This window comes from Drosophila subobscura, chromosome E, assembly GCF_008121235.1.
Source record: "Drosophila subobscura isolate 14011-0131.10 chromosome E, UCBerk_Dsub_1.0, whole genome shotgun sequence".
Classification (NCBI taxonomy): Eukaryota; Metazoa; Arthropoda; class Insecta; order Diptera; family Drosophilidae; genus Drosophila; species Drosophila subobscura.
In genome coordinates this window covers 16,287,547-16,307,664 of record NC_048531.1, presented here as the reverse complement: position 1 = coordinate 16,307,664, position 20,118 = coordinate 16,287,547, and the positions used below count along the sequence as shown (strand labels likewise).

At 44.1% G+C, this 20,118-nt stretch overlaps 4 protein-coding genes and 2 long non-coding RNA genes across 7 annotated transcripts; 4 read left to right on the top strand and 2 right to left on the bottom strand.

Moving 5' to 3' along the window:
* The first annotated feature begins 1,395 nt into the window (after nt 1-1,395).
* On the top strand, nt 1,396-2,625 carry LOC117890631. The gene is made up of 4 exons (XR_004648587.1): nt 1,396-1,500; nt 1,613-1,796; nt 1,867-2,212; nt 2,277-2,625. It is a non-coding gene; the product is annotated as an uncharacterized LOC117890631 (long non-coding RNA).
* A 1,110-nt stretch (nt 2,626-3,735) lies between these two features.
* LOC117891284 lies at nt 3,736-6,346 on the bottom strand. The gene is made up of 7 exons (XR_004648618.1): nt 6,008-6,346; nt 5,752-5,901; nt 5,342-5,681; nt 4,886-5,277; nt 4,602-4,779; nt 4,186-4,531; nt 3,736-4,121 (listed from the first exon to the last, which is right to left on the bottom strand). It is a non-coding gene; the product is annotated as an uncharacterized LOC117891284 (long non-coding RNA).
* A 331-nt stretch (nt 6,347-6,677) lies between these two features.
* LOC117891281 lies at nt 6,678-12,810 on the bottom strand. The gene is made up of 2 exons (XM_034796669.1): nt 12,586-12,810; nt 6,678-8,071 (listed from the first exon to the last, which is right to left on the bottom strand). Exon 2 carries the CDS (start codon nt 8,063-8,065, stop codon nt 6,824-6,826), a length of 1,242 nt encoding a protein of 413 aa, XP_034652560.1. The 5' UTR covers nt 8,066-8,071; nt 12,586-12,810; the 3' UTR covers nt 6,678-6,823.
* On the top strand, nt 8,369-9,770 carry LOC117891283 (cyclin-dependent kinase 5 homolog). Its single transcript, XM_034796674.1, has 4 exons — nt 8,369-8,593; nt 8,651-8,838; nt 8,893-9,257; nt 9,322-9,770. Exons 1-4 carry the CDS (start codon nt 8,426-8,428, stop codon nt 9,483-9,485), a joined length of 885 nt encoding a protein of 294 aa, XP_034652565.1. The 5' UTR covers nt 8,369-8,425; the 3' UTR covers nt 9,486-9,770.
* Nucleotides 9,965-12,741, top strand: LOC117891280 (flotillin-1). 2 transcript variants are annotated; one of them, XM_034796667.1, is made up of 8 exons: nt 9,965-10,152; nt 10,437-10,512; nt 10,580-10,934; nt 11,098-11,109; nt 11,225-11,695; nt 11,769-11,912; nt 11,983-12,147; nt 12,381-12,741. In XM_034796667.1, the coding sequence occupies exons 1-8, from the start codon at nt 10,101-10,103 to the stop codon at nt 12,396-12,398; spliced, it is 1,293 nt and encodes a 430-aa protein (XP_034652558.1). In that variant the 5' UTR covers nt 9,965-10,100; the 3' UTR covers nt 12,399-12,741. The 2 variants fall into 2 exon arrangements, with proteins under 2 accessions (XP_034652558.1, XP_034652559.1); XM_034796668.1 differs by lacking the exon at nt 11,098-11,109 and having other exon boundaries at nt 9,966-10,152.
* A 637-nt stretch (nt 12,811-13,447) lies between the features above and the next one.
* On the top strand, nt 13,448-17,591 carry LOC117891276 (transitional endoplasmic reticulum ATPase TER94). The gene is made up of 5 exons (XM_034796653.1): nt 13,448-13,609; nt 14,514-14,616; nt 14,734-16,770; nt 16,830-16,984; nt 17,055-17,591. Exons 1-5 carry the CDS (start codon nt 13,593-13,595, stop codon nt 17,146-17,148), a joined length of 2,406 nt encoding a protein of 801 aa, XP_034652544.1. The 5' UTR covers nt 13,448-13,592; the 3' UTR covers nt 17,149-17,591.
* The last annotated feature ends 2,527 nt before the right edge of the window (nt 17,592-20,118 follow it).

The following is a 20,118-nucleotide window of genomic DNA, read 5'->3' as shown; positions in this document are numbered from 1 at the left end:
TCCTTTAGGTCGCCCCCCTTCCCTAGACCCACTCACTGCAGACTCGCGGCAGAGGCAGAGGCCGCATACTGCAGAAGCAGAGTGTGGATGAGAGAATGTGAATGCCTACTTCAAGGATCAATATTTTTCAGACAAAAAAACAACAGAAGCTGCGGGACGGGGTGGGTTAGCCATTGAAAATGTTGAAGCCTACTTCTTAATTTTCAATGGCTAAACGCATTTTCTGAAAAAATCAGAAAATTCTGTTGCATACTTCAAGGTTCAATTTCAGACAGAAAAATTGAACCTTGAAGTAGGCTATAAAATTTTAAAAAATTTCCGAAAAATCCAAAAATTCTGTTGCCTACTTCAAGGATCAATATTTTTCAGACAAAGGAGGTAGGTACCAAACAGACTGCATGTACGATTTCCAGCGCTCCATGTGCTCCATTGTTTATGGGATTATTTGGTGAATTGAATATGTCTGTTTGTTGTATGTTTTTAGAACTATGTATATTCTCTTGCTGCAAGCCGTCGTACGACTGGCTATCTACTAGATGGTGGGCGTGTCATAGGCACTGTGCGGTAGCCACCCTGGAAAGATATCACAGATGGCAAGGATGCCATAAATACAATGACTTTGATTACAGAAATTGTGAGTATATCAGCGGTACGCATCGATTATAATTGATGGGCAATCTTGTGTATGTGTACTTACTCCACAGTTTTCCAATGAAAAGGCTTCCAGCAAGGGAATTCTCTGCGAGAATTCGGTGGAAATGCTTCTGGGCTACGATTGGACTCTGTCAAGCAGCAGAAGCTGAACCTCAGGTCCATGGCCAGGGTCAACGTAAGCGGATTCGCGAAAATATACACGGCGACTCGGCAATATCAAAGATTCTGAGGATGCGTCAACTGTAGGAGCTCGATGAGCTTGCCTTGACCTATGTGCATGTGCCTGTCATAGATCTGGCCCAGATGGTAACTCAGAGCAATAGCAAGGAACCATATTTACAATAATTGTCGCACTATAGTGTAGATATTGTAAAGCGATGCGCAGAGAGGGTAAGGTGTATATTGATTTTGCCAGCAATTATCTTTTTACATGTTCGTGTTTGGTGTTTTTCAGAAAAACTAGACCCTTTTCGGCATCATGGAGCTGGAGGATGTGGATCGTACGCGTCACTACCAGATGGCCGATGGGGCCATCACGAAGTCAGTCCCAGATTCAAGTTCACGAAGCCCAAATCATCCAATTAAGATCGATCCGCTAACCGCCCTTTCATAGCGGCGAGCTGTTGTCAGACATCAATTGAATTCTCGATATGCCTGTTGACTATCGATAGTTCCATTGTGCATTTTTCAACACTAGTTACCACAGCAACACAATTTTTTGCTAATTTAACAATTTAATTTAAAAACAATTGAATTAGTATAATTCAAGTACTAAAAACGTAGGTAAACCGATAAACAGCCATGGCGGAAGCCGCAGCATGCCAATTGCAGTACGAGAACAAGGAGGTAGGTACCAAACAGACTGCGTGTACGATTTCCAGCGCTCCATGCTGTGTGCTCCAATGTTTATGTGATTATTTGGTGAAATGAATATGTCTGTTTGTTGTATGCTTTTTAGAACTAGGTATATTCTCGTGTTGCAAGCCGTCGTACGACTGGCTATCTACTAGGCGGTGGGCACGCAAATGAGTGACCACGCGGAATGACACAAGCGTGTCATGGTCACTGTGCGTTAGCCACCCTGGAAAGATATCACAGATGGCAAGGATGCCATAAATACACTGACTTTGATTACAGAAATTGTGAGTATATCAGCGGTACGCATCGATTATAATTGATGGGCAATCTTGTGTATGTTTACTTACTCCACAGTTTTCCAATGAAAAGGCTTCCAGCAAGGGAATTCTCTGCGAGAATTCGGTGGAAATGCTGCTGGGCTACGATTGGACTCTGTCATGCAGCAGAAGCTGAAACTCAGGCCCATGGCCAGGGTTAACGTAAGCGGATTCGCGAAAAAATACACGACGACTCGGCAATATCAAAGATTCTGAGGATGGGGATAAGGATGCGTCAACTGTAGAAGCTCGATGCGCTGGCCTTGACCTATGTGACTGTGCCTGCCATAGATCTGGCCCAGATGGTAACTGAGAGCAACGAATCATATTTACAATAATTGTCGCACTGTAGTGTAGATATTGTAAAGCGATGCGCAGAGAAGGTAAGGTGTATATTGATTTTGCCAGCAATTATCTTTTTACATGTTCCTGTTTGGTGTTTTTCAGAAAATCTAATCCCTTTTCGGCATCATGGAGCTGGAGAATGAGGATCGTACGCGTCTCTGGCAGGTCTCTGAAACACAGATGGCCAATAGGGCCCGATTCACCAACAATGGGCCATCTTGGGGGTGTAGCTGAAGACTGAATGCCCGACAATGCCACCTTCTTCCCGCAGACGAGCGACTCCTGCGAACAGGATTACAAGTTCTCCATCGAAGTGACCGATTTCCAATCTGAGTTGAGACCATGTCGGACTAGGTTAAGTCAAGGTTAATCACGTTAAGTTTAGCATAACACAAATATCAACAAATTTTGTAAACATGGAATGGCGCAAGTTTTGTGTAACAATTAAAAGTGTAGCATGCTTTCAGGATGCTACGATATTGTTTTCCAATATTTGTAGTATCTTTTGGGGGCTGGCTTGATTCGCAAAAATGTTGCATACTTTCAAGCTGAACGGATCCCTATTACAAAATTGCGTTTAGCAGCCATATCCTGCAGTCCTTGAGGTCCTTGATGGGTTCAAATGATACAGGAGACACTTCCGCTGAGAAAGAGGCGTGGCATGTCCTGTTCCGATAGGACACGGCCGAGTTATAGCGGTGCAAAGATTATAGTTTAAAACATCCTTAAACATCCATTATCCTTAATACCCTTGCATCCGAAGTGATTGTAATCAGACCGGGACATTGTCCCGATCACGAGGAGGTGTGGCATGTCCTCATCCGACAGGACACAGCCAAGCTATGCCGTTATAGGGATTACATTTAAAAACATCCTTAAAATGCCATTATCCTTAAAGTCCTTACATCCGAAAGGATTGAGAACGATAAAGGACATTCGCCTGATCACGAGGAGGTGTGGCATGTCCTGATCGGCCCCCAAATAAAGGAGAAAACAATAAAACAAAAATGTCCTGTTGTTGTTGTCAATTTATGTTGTTGTTGTTGTTGTACTACAAAAGATGTTTTTGTTATTGTTGTACAACAAGAAAATGTTTGTTGTACAACAAACAACTTTTCAAATTGCTTCGCTCAAATGGCAATTTTCGAACCGAGTACTAGGCGAACATAAATCAGCAGAAGGTAGCTGGTTCTTATGTTTTTTACCGTGTCAAGAGCTGGCTGCTATGAAACTCGGCCGTTTTTTTTAAATCTCAAGTCATTAAAGGTATGCACCAAATCGTAGTTCCACAGAACGTTTCTTGTGATTTTCTCTTTAATTTGGGGGTCGATCAGGACATGCCACACCTCCTCGTAATCAGGCGAATGTCCTTTATCGTTTTCAATCCTTTTGGATGTAAGGACTTTAAGGATAATGGCATTTTAAGGATGTTTTTAAATGTAATCCCCATAACGATATAACTCGGCTGTTTCCTGTCGGATCAGGACATGCCACGCCTCTTTGTGAGCGGAAGTGCCTCCTGAATCGTTTGAACCCATTTAGGACCTCAAGGACAGCAGAATATGGATGTTTAACGCTATTTTGCAATAGGCTTTTTATTGTTTTACAAAACTTTGGTCATTCCATGTTTACAAAATTTGTTTATAGTTTTATTATGATAAACCTAGCCTGCTTAACCTAGTCCGATGTGTTCTCTCTCTCAGATTGGGAATCGGCCACTTCGATGGAGAACTCGTAGTCCTGATTGCATCCCAAAGAGGAGTGGATCTTGCTTGCCTTTCTCGATCTTCGGATGGAAGAAGGTTGCATTGAAGGGCATTCACTTTCCAGATGGACCACATAGTTGGCGAAGCGGGCCCCATAGGCCATCTGTGTTTCAGAGACCTGCCAGAGACGCGTACGATCCTCATTCTCCAGCTCCATGATGCCGAAAAGGGATTAGATTTTCTGAAAAACACCAAACAGGAACATGTAAAAAGATAATTGCTGGCAAAATCAATATACACCTTACCTTCTCTGCGCATCGCTTTACAATATCTACACTACAGTGCGACAATTATTGTAAATATGATTCGTTGCTCTCAGTTACCATCTGGGCCAGATCTATGGCAGGCACAGTCACATAGGTCAAGGCCAGCGCATCGAGCTTCTACAGTTGACGCATCCTTATCCCCATCCTCAGAATCTTTGATATTGCCGAGTCGTCGTGTATTTTTTCGCGAATCCGCTTACGTTAACCCTGGCCATGGGCCTGAGTTTCAGCTTCTGCTGCATGACAGAGTCCAATCGTAGCCCAGCAGCATTTCCACCGAATTCTCGCAGAGAATTCCCTTGCTGGAAGCCTTTTCATTGGAAAACTGTGGAGTAAGTAAACATACACAAGATTGCCCATCAATTATAATCGATGCGTACCGCTGATATACTCACAATTTCTGTAATCAAAGTCAGTGTATTTATGGCATCCTTGCCATCTGTGATATCTTTCCAGGGTGGCTACCGCACAGTGCCTATGACACGCTTGTGTCAATACGCGGGCATTTGCGTGCCCACCATCTAGTAGATAGCCAGTCGTACGACGGCTTGCAGCAAGAGAATATACATAGTTCTAAAAACATACAACAAGCAGACATATTCAATTCACCAAATAATCCCATAAACAATGGAGCACATGGAGCGCTGGAAATCGTACATGCAGTCTGTTTGGTACCTACCTCCTTGTTCTCGTACTGCAATTGGCATGCTGCGGCTTCCTCCATGGCTGTTTATCGGTTTATATATGTTTTTAAAACTTGAATTATACTAATTCAATTGTTTTTAAATTAAATTGTTAAATTAGCAAAAATTTGTGTTGCTGTGGTAACTAGTGTTGAAAAATGCACAATGGAACTATCGATAGTCAACAGGCATATCGAGTATTCAATTGATGTCTGACAACAGCTCGCCGCTATGAAAGGGCGGTTAGCGGATCGATCTTAATTGGATGATTTGGGCTTCGTGAACTTGAATCTGGGACTGACTTCGTGATGGCCCCATCGGCCATCTGCTAGTGACGCATACGATCCACATCCTCCAGCTCCATGACGCCGAAAAGGGTCTAGTTTTTCTGAAAAACACCAAACAGGAACATGTAAAAAGATAATTGCTGGCAAAATCAATATACACCTTACCCTCTCTGCGCATCGCTTTACAATATCTACACTATAGTGCGACAATTATTGTAAATATGGTTCCTTGCTATTGCTCTGAGTTACCATCTGGGCCAGATCTATGACAGGCACATGCACATAGGTCAAGGCAAGCTCATCGAGCTCCTACAGTTGACGCATCCTCAGAATCTTTGATATTGCCGAGTCGCCGTGTATATTTTCGAGAATCCGCTTGCGTTAACCCTGGCCATGGACCTGAGGTTCAGCTTCTGCTGCTTGAATGAGTCCAATCGTAGCCCAGAAGCATTTCCACCGAATTCTCGCAGAGAATTCCCTTGCTGGAAGCCTTTTCATTGGAAAACTGTGGAGTAAGTAAACATACACAAGATTGCCCATCAATTTTAATCGATGCGTACCGCTGATATACTCACAATTTCTGTAATCAAAGTCAGTGTATTTATGGCATCCTTGCCATCTGTGATATCTTTCCAGGGTGGCTACCGCACAGTGCCTATGACACGCCCACCATCTAGTAGATAGCCAGTCGTACGACGGCTTGCAGCAAGAGAATATACATAGTTCTAAAAACATACAACAAGCAGACATATTCAATTCACCAAATAATCCCATAAACAATGGAGCACATGGAGCGCTGGAAATCGTACATGCAGTCTGTTTGGTACCTACCTCCTTGTTCTCGTACTGCAATTGGCATGCTGCGGCTTCCTCCATGGCTGTTTATCGGTTTATATATGTTTTTAAAACTTGAATTATACTAATTCAATTGTTTTTAAATTAAATTGTTAAATTAGCAAAAATTTGTGTTGCTGTGGTAACTAGTGTTGAAAAATGCACAATGGAACTATCGATAGTCAACAGGCATATCGAGTATTCAATTGATGTCTGACAACAGCTCGCCGCTATGAAAGGGCGGTTAGCGGATCGATCTTAATTGGATGATTTGGGCTTCGTGAACTTGAATCTGGGACTGACTTCGTGATGGCCCCATCGGCCATCTGCTAGTGACGCGTACGATCCACATCCTCCAGCTCCATGATGCCGAAAAGGCATACTTCACGGTTCAATATTTTTCAGACAACAAAATTAAACCTTGAAGTAGGCTTCAAAATTTTTAAAAATCAGAACAGAATGTTGAATTCTTCAGGTTTGAAAAATTTTGTATCAAAAATATTGAAATAATTTATTCATTCTGGCTATAATAATGATTCAATCGGATCCCAATTCGGTGATCTGATAGTTATGTATGTATGGTCCTTCCCTACAGAATGGCGTTTTATCTTTTATCTTCAAAACTGTAGATTTGGGAGGTTTTCGCCCTTTTGCGGGGGCGGATTTATGGGGTCGGAAACGTTTCCTTCTGTGCGTTCCCCACAAATACAATATACCCTATTTACTCTTCGAGTACCGGGTATAATAAGGCAAATCGCCGTGCGAGCGAGTTGAACAAGCCCACTTTTCACAGTGCGCCACATAAGTAAGCATCTATGGAATGTCATTAAAATCAAAACAATAATAGTACTGGGAGGCGTAATAGGTAAAGAGCATTTTGTTATGAGCAATGTGGTTGATTTTCGATTTAGTTTGGTGCAACTTGAAGAGCCTGTCCTCGCCCTCGACGCTCCACGCCATCGGGGCAACGTCCTCGTTGTTTCTCACAAATCTAGATCCTTGTAGGTACAGCTGTAGGATCGTTGAACGATGCTTGGCGATTCGCTGTGCTGAGAATGTGTAGCACTGGAACCCAAACCTGCAGTCCTCGAACTCAATGATCTCAACGTGCTGGCAGAGTTGAAGAAAGCGTCCAAAGCTGTCCGCATCTTCTATGAGGCAAGAATAAAACAGCAAGCGCTTGATGTGCCGAAAGGGATGCAAAATTCTACCCATTTTAGCAGACAAATTATTAACGTATTTCATTACGAATGTTTCAACATCCAACTGAAGGCGTTCACCATGAAAATATACATCACAAGCGTATTGTACTTCCAGTCGTTTTAGACTGTGGCGTCCTTCCGCCCTCAACTTCTCGGCGAGTTCCAACTGCGTTTTGGGATCTTCCATTCCGAGGATTGTGAGCTGCTTTAGACGTTTCAGATGCTTCAAATTGTCCATAAACAATGTGGAAAACTCAGTCTCGTTGCACAGCAGTACCTCTAGATGCCGCATGCCAGCTGTGGGTAATTTCACTACTAGGATATCATTGTCCCAGAAAGGTACATTAAGATGGAGAGTTTTCAGATAACTTGTGTGCATTATATGTACTAAGCTGCTGCCCTGGAAGTTTGAACAATGGGTTGCATTGAGGTTCTCCAGGTGCGGAATGTCAGCGAAATATTTTCCAGTCAATTGTCCAACGGGACTGAATGTCCTCAACTGTGGAAAAGCTTTAATTATCATCAGAATGTCCGCATCTTGCAGGCCGAATGAACTGATTGAGAAGCGAAAGTCGTGCGCATTCGGATACACGTAGCTGGTGAGTATGTCAAAGTTTTCCCGGCTGATCATATTGAACCGTAAAACTTGCAATGTCCTGCGGATTATGCACAGGCAGCGACGGAGATCAGCGCTGGATATATTCAATTCAAACAGTGACAGGCGCACTTTAGATCCCCAAACCAAAGGCATTAGAGCGTAGAAACGAGAATGCACTCTGGCGACGTTCAACTGGGACTGCAAGTCCAGGAGACTAAAGATCGAAATGAGATCACAGTCTGGCAGGTATTCCATTTTGCACTGGAAGTAAACGAAAAAAGTAAATTATTTTTAGCAAACTCATTTGCAAATTGAAGGAACATGAACAGGCTTGGACAGGGATTAACATTAATAAATACGTTTGAACATGACCAGGTTGCGACACAGTTAAAACTTATTTCAATTTGAACAATGTTAACAGTGGAAAGGCGAAAAGGTGCTGTAAGGCGCAAAAAATAATGACTGTTGGGTGTTCCACTATTCAAAAGATATTCTTAAATGAGAAGCTATGATTTGGTATATTTTTGAGGGTTTTGCGGTATATCGCTAATTCCGCGGTCACACTGTTGGTTTCCCAGTTGAACGGCTGCAAAAAATAACAATAAATAGCACAAGATGCAGAAATATGACAAAATGGAGAAGATCGGTGAGGGCACCTACGGCACCGTCTTCAAGGGGCGCAACCGCGACACAATGGAGATAGTGGCCCTGAAACGAGTCCGTTTGGACGAGGACGATGAGGGTGTGCCTAGTTCTGCCCTGAGGGAGATCTGCTTGCTGAAGGTATGTTCTGTTCTGTGGCCTTGCGGGACAGGAAACTGAAATGATTTGCAACCACAGGAACTGAAGCACAAGAACATCGTCAGACTGATAGATGTCCTTCACTCGGATAAGAAGCTAACCCTGGTATTCGAGCACTGCGACCAGGACCTGAAGAAGTACTTTGATAGCCTGAACGGAGAAATCGATATGGCTGTGTGTCGCAGCTTTATGCTCCAGCTGCTGCGTGGCCTGGCATTTTGTCACAGGTGGGTGTGTGGGCCAGTCATGTCGCCAGTAATAATAAATCCTTGTCCTGTTAGCCACAACGTACTGCACCGTGATCTGAAGCCGCAGAACCTGCTGATCAACAAGAATGGCGAGCTGAAGCTGGCCGATTTTGGCCTGGCCCGCGCCTTTGGCATTCCGGTGAAGTGCTACTCGGCCGAGGTGGTCACTCTGTGGTACCGTCCACCAGACGTTCTGTTCGGGGCCAAGCTATACACGACGAGCATTGACATGTGGTCGGCTGGCTGCATTCTGGCGGAGCTGGCCGATGCCGGGCGTCCGCTGTTCCCCGGCTCCGATGTGCTCGATCAGCTAATGAAGATATTCCGTGTGCTCGGCACACCCAACGAAGACTCTTGGCCCGGTGTGTCCCATCTGTCCGACTACGTTGCGCTTCCATGTGAGTATTCCGCGTGGCTTCCACCTCTTGTTGCAGCACTAACTGACACTTGTGCCGCTTGTAGCCTTCCCAGCCATAACTTCGTGGAGCCAGCTGGTGCCGAGACTCAATTCAAAGGGTCGCGATCTGCTGCAGAAGTTGCTCGTCTGCCGCCCCAATCAGCGGATCAGTGCCGAGGCTGCCATGCAGCATCCGTACTTCACGGACAGCACCTCGTCAGGCCATTGAGTGGGATACTCCGCGACGATGCATGCGACTGTTTCAACGTACTTTGATTAGCACTTAAGCCAGACTCTTCTCTCGTACTAGTACTAGTCATAATAATTATGCATAATGATGTCCTCAGTACTTCACTTTATATGTGTGTATGTGTATGTGTACCGTATTAAATGTACGTCCCCGAATGCAATCAGTTTAAATAATTTACACGTTAAGTATTTTAAGACCCCAATTCTATTGTATTGTATCTAGATTATTTCAAGTTTACTAGCGTAATAAATTGACTTACTCAGAGTCAGAATTTGTTTCTTAATGGAATTTTTAAAAGATTTATTTACTTTTCGCGCTAGCTTACGACGACCTTGTTTAGCCATTTCACCTTGCATTTCATCCTCTTGTCTATTGTATATTTCGGTATATTTCCGAGGGTCTTTCGGTATATTTGACCGATAAATCCGCGGTCACACTGTTTACGTATATATTTAAAAAAGGACTCGAAAACATTGCAAAAACCTGTGGACTACGAGAAAAAAATATTAAAATTCTTAACAATTGTCTGGCAATAGAAGCTGCCGCTGAAAACAATTGCTCCGACTACGAATCCGTTTTATAGAGCTTCACAAAATGACCTGGGGATTTGTGACCTGTGGACCCAACGAGGCGTTGGTAGTGTCGGGTAAATAACCAATTCGATGTATTCCAATTAAACCAATCAGTGCACAATCAGAATGCCCCCCCCTGGGACTGATTAAAGTTTTCAAAACACACAAATAAATCACCACCACCCCGCCCTCCACATGACGTCACCGCTTATTGATTTTTATGTACAACAACTTGTGATGCGTAGAAGAAGAAGAGCAAACCCCGGTGCCGTGCGCGCGCATTCGAAAACGGCGGTGTTGCCGATGATCTAATTCTTTTTGTTTGTAAACAACCCGAATTTTATGTAATCTTTTGCAGGATGCTGTTACATGAAGCCGCTACTGGTGCCCGGCGGACGTGCCTTTGTCTGGCCCTCCATCCAGCAGGTGCAGCGGTAAGTAAATTTTGTTGAATTATAGAAACGAATATGTGGAACACCATCCATCCCCCTACTTTTCCAGAATCTCACTAAACACGATGACGCTTCAGGTGGAGAGTCCCTGCGTGTACACTAGCCAGGGTGTGCCCATTTCGGTGACGGGCATTGCCCAGGTGAAGGTGCAGGGTCAGAACGAGGACATGCTGCTGACTGCGTGTGAGCAATTTCTGGGCAAGACGGAGTCGGAGATCAACCACATTGCCCTGGTCACACTGGAGGGACACCAGCGTGCCATCATGGGCTCCATGACGGTGGAGGAGATCTACAAGGATCGCAAGAAGTTCAGCAAGCAGGTGTTCGAGGTGGCCTCCAGCGATTTGGCCAATATGGGCATCACCGTCGTCTCCTACACCATCAAAGATCTGCGCGACGAGGAGGTACACAATCCACTAGCTAAATCACACTATCCTTTGTTGAACTAACACACAAACCCCCCCATTAGAGAGTAGCCTGTTTCGCGTCACTTCATTTGTTTCCCCGATTAACCTTTTGTATATACCGTATTTCTTGCATGTCCATTTGGATTTACGTTCACTGCAGGGCGACTCAAAGGTGCGTATAGCCTGCCGTGTAGACTTTTACACTGCTCCCTACCGCCGGACGCCATCTTGTCTTTTTGTAGCAGTTTGACAAATGATTTTACCCTTGTGCTCTTGTTCCTTTTCAGGGCTATTTGCGCTCCTTGGGCATGGCCCGTACGGCCGAAGTTAAGCGTGATGCTCGCATTGGAGAGGCAGAGGCCCGGGCCGAGGCCACAATCAAGGAGGCAATTGCCGAGGAGCAGCGCATGGCATCTCGCTTCCTAAACGACACGGACATTGCCAAGGCCCAGCGCGACTTTGAGCTGAAGAAGGCCGCCTACGACGTGGAGGTGCAGACGAAGAAGGCCGAAGCCGAGATGGCATACGAGCTGCAGGCAGCCAAGACCAAGCAGCGCATCAAGGAGGAGCAGATGCAGGTCAAGGTGATTGAGCGCACACAGGAGATTGCTGTGCAGGAGCAGGAGATACTGCGTCGCGAGAGGGAGCTGGAGGCCACCATTCGCCGGCCGGCCGAGGCCGAGAAGTTCCGCATGGAGAAGTTGGCCGAAGCCAACAAGCAGCGTGTCGTGATGGAAGCCGAAGCCGAGGCAGAATCGGTAATGTTTAACTGCAATCTGCGATGCAGTCAACCCGAATATACGAATCCTATTCTGCCACTTCCTTTTGTAGATCAAAATCCGCGGCGAGGCAGAGGCATTCGCCATTGCAGCCAAGGCAAAGGCCGAAGCTGAGCAGATGGCACAGAAGGCCGAGGCTTACCGCGAGTACCGCGAGGCGGCCATGGTGGAGATGCTCTTGGACACACTGCCAAAGGTGAGGAGTGCACTTTGGATGTGGAATTTCGTTGGACCACTCAATATTTATCAATGGTTCTTCCCAACAGGTGGCCGCCGAGGTGGCTGCCCCGCTCTCGCAGGCCAAGAAGATCACAATGATTTCAAGCGGCCAGGGCGACGTCGGTGCCGCCAAGCTGACCGGCGAGATCTTGCAGATTGTCAACAAAGTGCCAGAACTTGTTAAGAACATGACCGGAGTGGATATATCCCGGGTACGTTCCAATTCTGAATTTATCTAAGGGCATCAGAGGTCGGATCAGCGGAGCGGCCGGGAGAAGGCAACCTTATACAAAATGGCAATCAAAAGACTTGATAGAGAAAAATGTAGCAAACGGATGGCAGCCTGGGGGACAAGAACTATGTCTTCAAGTGGCTTCAAATTCGGTTTCCTATTTGTTTTGTGTTGATTTTCGTTGAATTTACACTTGTTTTCTCTTCATTTCAGTCCGTGCATGCTGGCTAAGTATCCAAAAACAAAACCAAAAAGATATCCAAAATTACACAATTCTTCTCCAAACAATTACTGCAAAACCAATAACGATCGAATACGTCGAACCAATGATTGAATATATAATATATGCATTTAAAGTTTGTTTATAAATTACATTTTTTACACCAACACACACACACAAACATACATATATACATACTTTGGCTTTGTGCGCTAACCAAACAAATTTTTGCAAAATGTTTTTTATACACACACACTCTCACAGCGGAGCGAAGGATATTTTGTATTCAATGTATGTGAATTTATACAAGTGTATGGCACAAAACGTGGAATAAAGATATTTCCGTATATATAAGCTCGACTTTTTTATAACGTTTAAGTTTTTTGCCGCGTTTTGCGATTTTACTGCCGATTGAAACTAGTGTGACCGCTTAACTATCGATAAATTATACCGACAGACCCTCGGAAATATACCCTTCCATTTTTTAAATATACTGTAAGTGTACCTGATATTAAATCGTTTTCCTCGACTTTGATATTCTCTTTAATATTACCAGCTGGTTAAGACTCTCAGCTCTAAGACTGTCTATTTACTTGAATCATCATTCAATTCTCCACAAGATCGGCTAATTTTCATGATTTCCCTTTATTGGAATGTTTTCCCATTAAGTTCACTAATTTTCGTAGTTAAAATATTCCCAAGAGTATATAATTGACCGAAAATGGTCACCGATCGAAACTGTCCCACGCCTATCGATTATGTGTCGTTTATTTCATTTTGTTCATCTCTAAGCAACTCAGCACTTTTTGGGAACTAGTTCGTGGGCTGCCAACCTGGCATAATATGGGTTGTTCAATATGCACACGAATATTATTAAGCTTGTAAAGCTTGACAGCAATTCAGGAGAGAGATTTCCTAGTCATTTTTGTTGAACGAGGTGAAAATTGGTTAGACTCGATATTTTCTTCGGTATATTTAAGGTATATTGCGAATACTTGAAGGTATATTTCGGTATATTTGTAAGAGTCATGCGGTATATTTGAGGTATATTTCCGCGGTCTCACTGCTCGCCAGACATTTCACTTGCACGGAAAAAATTGGTGGTTTTTTATAGAAAATTTGGTCGATTTGAATCGCAATTAAATAGATTCAAGCAGAGAAAATTGTAAACTTAAGTTGCAAGGTTAATCTACAAGCAGTTTAACATGGCAGACTCCAAGGGGTAAGTGTAAAAACAGCAAATTCAAGACCCTCAAAATAAATGCCGACAAAAGAGCGCTGGGCTATGACAGCGCTTCAATTTCGCGCAGTCATTGGCCTGACGGAAAAAAGTACGCAGGGCCACATATGTACATATGCAAAGGAAAGTTGCAAAATGCAATTGGAGAGCACTCCCAATAGCTGTGTGAGGTTTTCTTTCAAAGAAATACACTTTTAATGGCGAAAACATACATACATGGTGGCATATACTCTTGCACTCTGTTGCGAAACTAGGCCAATGCTAAGAAAATCGCCATTTGTAGTCTGCATGGTGTTGTTGTGGTTGTTGGGGCCATGGCTGGCGGCCCTTTCGTTTCTTTGTTGTCCTTGTGATTCCCCAATTTGCAAATGGTGCAGCGTCCATACGGATGGCGGCGCGTCAGCGTGCTTGACATTGTGTAGGGGAGGGGAAAGGAGACGTAGACTGTTCTCGAATAAAATAAATTTGGCTCCAAAGTGTTATAGAAAATAAAATGAGATCCTAGTGTGCTCTGAAATCCTAAATCTATTGTTAGAGTCGACTTGTGAGAAATCAGTCCAGGAAAGAAAAGTTTTGTCATGTCGGCAGGAAATAATGATCCTCGTTCGCCCTTTGGCGATCGACCAGCAGCAGGCGCGGGAAATTATAACATAAACGATGACGCTCGTAATCCAATCAATTGCATGGATCAGAATGGGAGTCGTCTCGATGAGGATGCAGAAATGAAAGATGCGTCACCACCGTCGCCATGGGCTGAGACTGGGACTGGTGGCAAGCCGGCGTCAAGTAAAAGAACTTCACATGCAAAATTGTGCGGCAGATAAATTCGACTGTGAAAACTGTGTGTGCTCAATCTGTTTCTTCCTTTACTCTTTTCCCCCCGCAGCGATGATCTCGCAACGGCGATTTTGAAGCGAAAGGATCGCCCCAATCGCCTGATTGTTGAGGAGGCTCAGAATGACGACAACTCCGTTGTGTCGCTTTCGCAGGTAAGTCATCGTCATCCCTGGGCCACGTCATCAACTCATCAAATCTGAAATCTCAACATCACTTGACCCTTGTACTACAATGCTCTGGCGCTCTCCCCTTTCCCGCTTCATTGACAGGCGAAAATGGACGAGCTGCAGCTTTTCCGCGGCGACACCGTGATCCTTAAGGGTAAGCGTCGCAAGGAGACCGTGTGCATCGTGCTCTCCGACGACACCTGTCCCGATGAGAAGATCCGCATGAACCGCGTGGTGCGCAACAATCTGTGCGTGCATCTGTCGGATGTGGTCTCGGTGCAGTCGTGTCCGGATGTCAAGTACGGGAAGCGTGTCCGCATCTTGCCCATTGATGACACCACCGAGGGCGTGACGGGCAATCTCTTCGAGATCTACCTGAAGCCGTACTTCCTGGAGGCCTACCGTCCCATCCACATGGGGGACAACTTCATTGTGCGCGCCGCTATGCGTCCCATTGAGTTCAAGGTGGTGCTGACCGATCCCGAGCCCTACTGCATTGTGGCGCCCGAGACGGTCATCTTCTGCGATGGCGACCCCATCAAGCGTGAAGAGGAGGAGGAGTCCCTCAATGCTGTGGGATACGATGACATTGGCGGCTGCCGCAAGCAGCTGGCCCAGATCAAGGAGATGGTGGAGCTGCCCCTGCGTCATCCGTCGCTCTTCAAGGCTATCGGTGTGAAGCCGCCGCGTGGCATCCTCATGTACGGCCCACCCGGTACCGGCAAGACTCTGATTGCCCGCGCCGTGGCCAACGAGACAGGTGCTTTCTTCTTCCTGATCAACGGACCGGAGATTATGTCCAAGCTGGCCGGTGAGTCCGAGTCGAACCTGCGCAAGGCATTCGAGGAGGCCGAGAAGAACTCTCCGGCTATCATCTTCATTGACGAGATCGACGCCATTGCCCCGAAGCGTGACAAGACCCACGGCGAGGTGGAGCGTCGCATTGTCTCCCAGTTGCTCACCCTGATGGACGGCATGAAGAAGAGTTCTCACTTGATCGTGATGGCCGCCACCAACAGGCCCAATTCCATCGACCCTGCTCTGCGTCGGTTCGGACGCTTCGATCGTGAGATTGACATTGGTATCCCCGACGCGACCGGCCGTCTGGAGGTGTTGCGTATCCACACCAAGAACATGAAGCTGCACGAGGATGTGGACTTGGAGCAGATTGCGGCCGAGACCCATGGTCATGTGGGTGCCGATCTGGCTTCGCTGTGTTCGGAGGCTGCTCTTCAGCAAATCCGTGAGAAGATGGATCTCATTGATCTGGAGGATGACAAGATTGATGCCGAAGTGCTGGCTTCTCTGGCTGTGACCATGGAGAACTTCCGCTACGCCATGACCAAGTCCAGTCCGTCGGCTCTGCGCGAGACCGTGGTGGAGGTGCCCAACACCACCTGGACCGACATCGGTGGCCTCGAGAGTGTCAAGAAGGAGCTGCAGGAGCTGGTCCAGTACCCAGTGGAACATCCCGACAAGTTCCTCAAGTTTGGCATGCAGCCAAGCCGCGGCGTGCTCTTCTACGGCCCGCCCGGTTGCGGTAAGACTCTGCTGGCCAAGGCCATTGCCAACGAGTGCCAGGCCAACTTCATCTCCGTCAAGGGCCCCGAGCTGCTGACCATGTGGTTCGGCGAGTCTGAGGCCAATGTGCGCGACATCTTCGACAAGGCCCGCTCGGCGGCCCCTTGTGTGCTCTTCTTCGACGAGCTGGACTCGATTGCCAAGGCCCGTGGCGGTAATGTGGGCGATGCTGGTGGCGCTGCCGATCGTGTGATCAATCAGATCCTCACCGAAATGGATGGCATGGGTGCCAAGAAGAACGTATTTATCATTGGCGCCACCAATCGTCCCGATATCATTGATCCGGCCATCCTGCGTCCCGGACGTCTCGATCAGCTTATCTATATTCCATTGCCCGACGACAAGTCCCGCGAGGCCATTCTGAAGGCCAACTTGCGCAAGTCGCCGCTGGCCAATGAGGTAGACCTCACCTACATTGCCAAGGTGACACAGGGCTTTTCGGGTGCCGATTTGACCGAGATCTGTCAGCGGGCCTGCAAGCTGGCCATTCGACAGTCCATCGAGGCTGAGCTTCGTCGCGAGAAGGATCGCGCCGAGAACCAGAACGCGGCAATGGATGTAAGTGAACAGCATTTGCATTGCATTTCCCTATTCTATTTCGATCTATTGTCACACAGATGGATGAGGAGGATCCAGTGCCGGAGATCACCAGGGCCCACTTTGAGGAGGCCATGAAGTATGCTCGCCGCTCTGTGTCGGACAACGACATCAGGAAATACGAGATGTTTGCTCAGACTTTGCAGCAGTCCCGTGGATTCGGACAGAACTTCAGGTGAGAGCTGACACTGATGCCTTTTGAGACAATTAGCAACTCAAAAATGCTTCTCCCTTTTCTGTTGCAGATTCCCCGGTCAAACCGGCAACACCTCAGGGTCCGGCACCAATATGCCCGTAAATTCGCCAGGCGACAATGGCGACGATGATCTTTACAGTTAGATTTTTAGTTTTTACACTGCTAAACAAAAACAAAACACAAAAGAAGACCCAACTTTTTAAATGAATTTTTCCCCGAAAAACCGATAAAGCAAACAAATTACATTCGCCGCAAAATAAACATCATTCAATTCAGATATATTCATTCAGCCTGGCGGAAGGATCACAAGACAAAGCATACAAATCCAATAGCAGTTCAAAAACATGACCGATACCAACCATCCCTGCTCTTGGCCATGGATTTTAACACTAAATATACCATTCAAATTCAAATTCAAATTTGGGACTATGCTTGGGTGCTGCACTTGGACCCAACTAATCCGAATCTATTGTAATTGGCGAACCAAATCGCGACCCCACTTATCATTCGTGCATTGTCGGTGGAGAGTGGCTCCGATAAATGAGTTTCTATAAACATAATTATAAAGGATACACATACACACGTACATTTAAAGATAATACATATATTAAACACCGTAAAATTATAAGTGTATTTGGAGCTACGTTTTTAAGTGAATAAAAATGATAAATTCAAAGGTTTTCCTAACTCTTCTTTTTGATGCAATAAAAGATTGTTGAGAATATTGATGGGAAGTTCAGTCGAATCCCTAAGAATTTGTAACTCTGCAGAAATAAAATATGCTTGTGCTTTTGTTTTATCGCTTTTATTAAACTTTTATTCATTCGTCATGTTTGCTTTTTTTGTGGACTCCATTCCATTTCCTTTCTTGTTTCGCTTTTGTTTTATGCATCTATTTTAATTTGTTTGTTATTCAATTTCTTGTGATTTTCTTTCATGCTTTGCGACCACGAGGACACTTTAACATACAATTTTCTTGAATTTTTTCAATCGTTAGATCTTATAAATAAAATCGTTCAGATGACGCTTCTTGTTATTCAACTCAATAATTTGCCATGGGTAAAAAAAGAAACAATAAAACAAAAGTTTTAATGGCAAAAATGTGTAAAAATGAAAGCAGGCAATTGTTTGAAGATTTTTTTCTTGCAGCTTCTTTGGCGCTTGATTGTAATGTTTTTCTTTTAATTTGTTACGAGTGTCTACACTTTGAAATTTCTTGTAAATATTTTGTTTGTTTCACATATTTATTTAGTTCTTCTCGCCGGTTCTTATTTGTTTTTGTTTTTAGTATTTCTATTACACATACACATAATATAAATACGCTTTATGCATAATTACAACACAACAGTTAAAGTACGAATAGGTTTTCATTATTTTATTTAAAGTTTGTTTGCGCATTTCTAGAATTTCTCATCTGCGATTTCCACGGTTTTCTTTGAGCTTTGCTTGATATTAGTTTACAAATATGGCGTGTATATATGTATGTGTCTCGTGTGAGTGTTTGCGTGTTAATGTGTGGGTGTGTGTGTGTGTTTAGTTGCGTGTGTGGTGGTTGTGTAGTTGGTATGTGGAAGAAAATGGCCAGCACTTTCAGCATCTTAATTAATTTCTAGAAATTTAATCGTTCGATATATATTATTTGATTTCTTTCTAAATCTTTTCATCTAATTTTTATTTTGCTTTTTGTTTTGTTGAAAGTTTTCAAGAATTTGTTGCTTTTAAAGTCTTGAACATAGACTAGACACCAATTAAGATTAAAAACATACTCGTTTATATTTATGTATATATGTATATAATATATATTATATAATTTATTACTATTTGCTGAACGATCTGTAGCAAATTTGATATTTCTTCCGTTTCTATTATATGTAGTTTCTTTTAGCTTTGAACACCTGTCGTCTGCTGGTATGCCAGTTTAATTTGTTAATTTCTATATACTCTATATGTATGTGTGTATGTATACCTATACACATACCGCTTTTAAATGTGTATATGTTATTGATTATCCGTCTACGATTTGTTTTAGTTACGCATTTTGTTCCAAACAATGAGGTTACTTTCATGTAAAGAACATAAGTAGTTGGAGTCGATTAGGGTTTCAGGGTGTAAGGTTTACCATAGTTTAAGCTCATTCAGTTATACATATAGAGATATAGGTATAGGTATAGGCATAGGCATAGGTTAGTAATACAGATAATGAACATCAAACACAAAATTGAAAGAAATACAGAAACACACTCTAAGTACACATTATCTAGGCCCTCGATATTGCTTTGTTTTGTTCACCTCTATAGCCCCGAACATACTAGAAACGAAATTTTGAAGCAGTTTTAGCAAATGTCTCCCACAAGTGCACACAGCACTTCACTCTCTCTCACTCTGCTAAGTTTCGTATTTTGTTTTTCGCTAGTTTTTCTCAAAGTTTTCTAATTTGATCCCATGCAACATATTGATTGTGCCTGTAGCATTATACTCCTGGTTAATTTTGGTTTTCTCTCCGAGAACTGCATAACATTTACATTCTCTCAATTCGTTATAGTGAGATCGATTGCGAATGGTGGTGGTATGTAGTATAGGAGGGTACAGTGGCTTGCAAATGAAGACATAATCAAACAGTTTAACTCTACTACTCGGGGGCTGAAACACTCTTCCTTCTTCACGTATAGACTAGTACATTGATTGATTTTGTTACAAGTTAAATAAATTAGATTTTCATTCTTTTATATGTGTATGTATGTGTATGTATGTATACATGCATATACTATGTATAACCTCTTTCAATCTGCTGATATAAACTTGTTGCTTGATGTGTGTGCGTGTTCAATTTGCTCTTAGTTTGTATATTTGCTTCTTCGCTTATCGAATAGTTAGCAGCCAAGGAAAGGATAAGTGAACTATGACTAAATTATGTATAAATCAATGGATAACAACAAAAATATATATGAATAAACAAAACTTAAATAAGCAGATTTAACAGTAGATTCCATCCGTTGAGCAGCCGCCAATCGATTTGCTAATGCTGTTCTGTTGTTCTTCGAATTTAACGCTCAATTGAATACGAATTACATTAAAAATTACAATTGCTAAATACTCGTACATACAATACAATT

Coding starts and splice junctions, on each gene's coding strand:
- LOC117891281 (XM_034796669.1), bottom strand. CDS start 8,065: ATGGAATACCTGCCAGACTGTGATCTCATTTCGATCTTTAGTCTCCTG.
- LOC117891283 (XM_034796674.1), top strand. CDS start 8,426: ATGCAGAAATATGACAAAATGGAGAAGATCGGTGAGGGCACCTACGGC. Junction 8,594..8,650: donor GGGAGATCTGCTTGCTGAAG/GTATGTTCTGTT, acceptor TTGCAACCACAG/GAACTGAAGCACAAGAACAT. Junction 9,258..9,321: donor CGACTACGTTGCGCTTCCAT/GTGAGTATTCCG, acceptor TGCCGCTTGTAG/CCTTCCCAGCCATAACTTCG.
- LOC117891276 (XM_034796653.1), top strand. Junction 14,617..14,733: donor CCGTTGTGTCGCTTTCGCAG/GTAAGTCATCGT, acceptor CTTCATTGACAG/GCGAAAATGGACGAGCTGCA. Junction 16,985..17,054: donor GGATTCGGACAGAACTTCAG/GTGAGAGCTGAC, acceptor TTTCTGTTGCAG/ATTCCCCGGTCAAACCGGCA.
- LOC117891280 (XM_034796667.1), top strand. CDS start 10,101: ATGACCTGGGGATTTGTGACCTGTGGACCCAACGAGGCGTTGGTAGTG. Junction 10,513..10,579: donor TCCATCCAGCAGGTGCAGCG/GTAAGTAAATTT, acceptor CTACTTTTCCAG/AATCTCACTAAACACGATGA. Junction 11,913..11,982: donor TCTTGGACACACTGCCAAAG/GTGAGGAGTGCA, acceptor TCTTCCCAACAG/GTGGCCGCCGAGGTGGCTGC.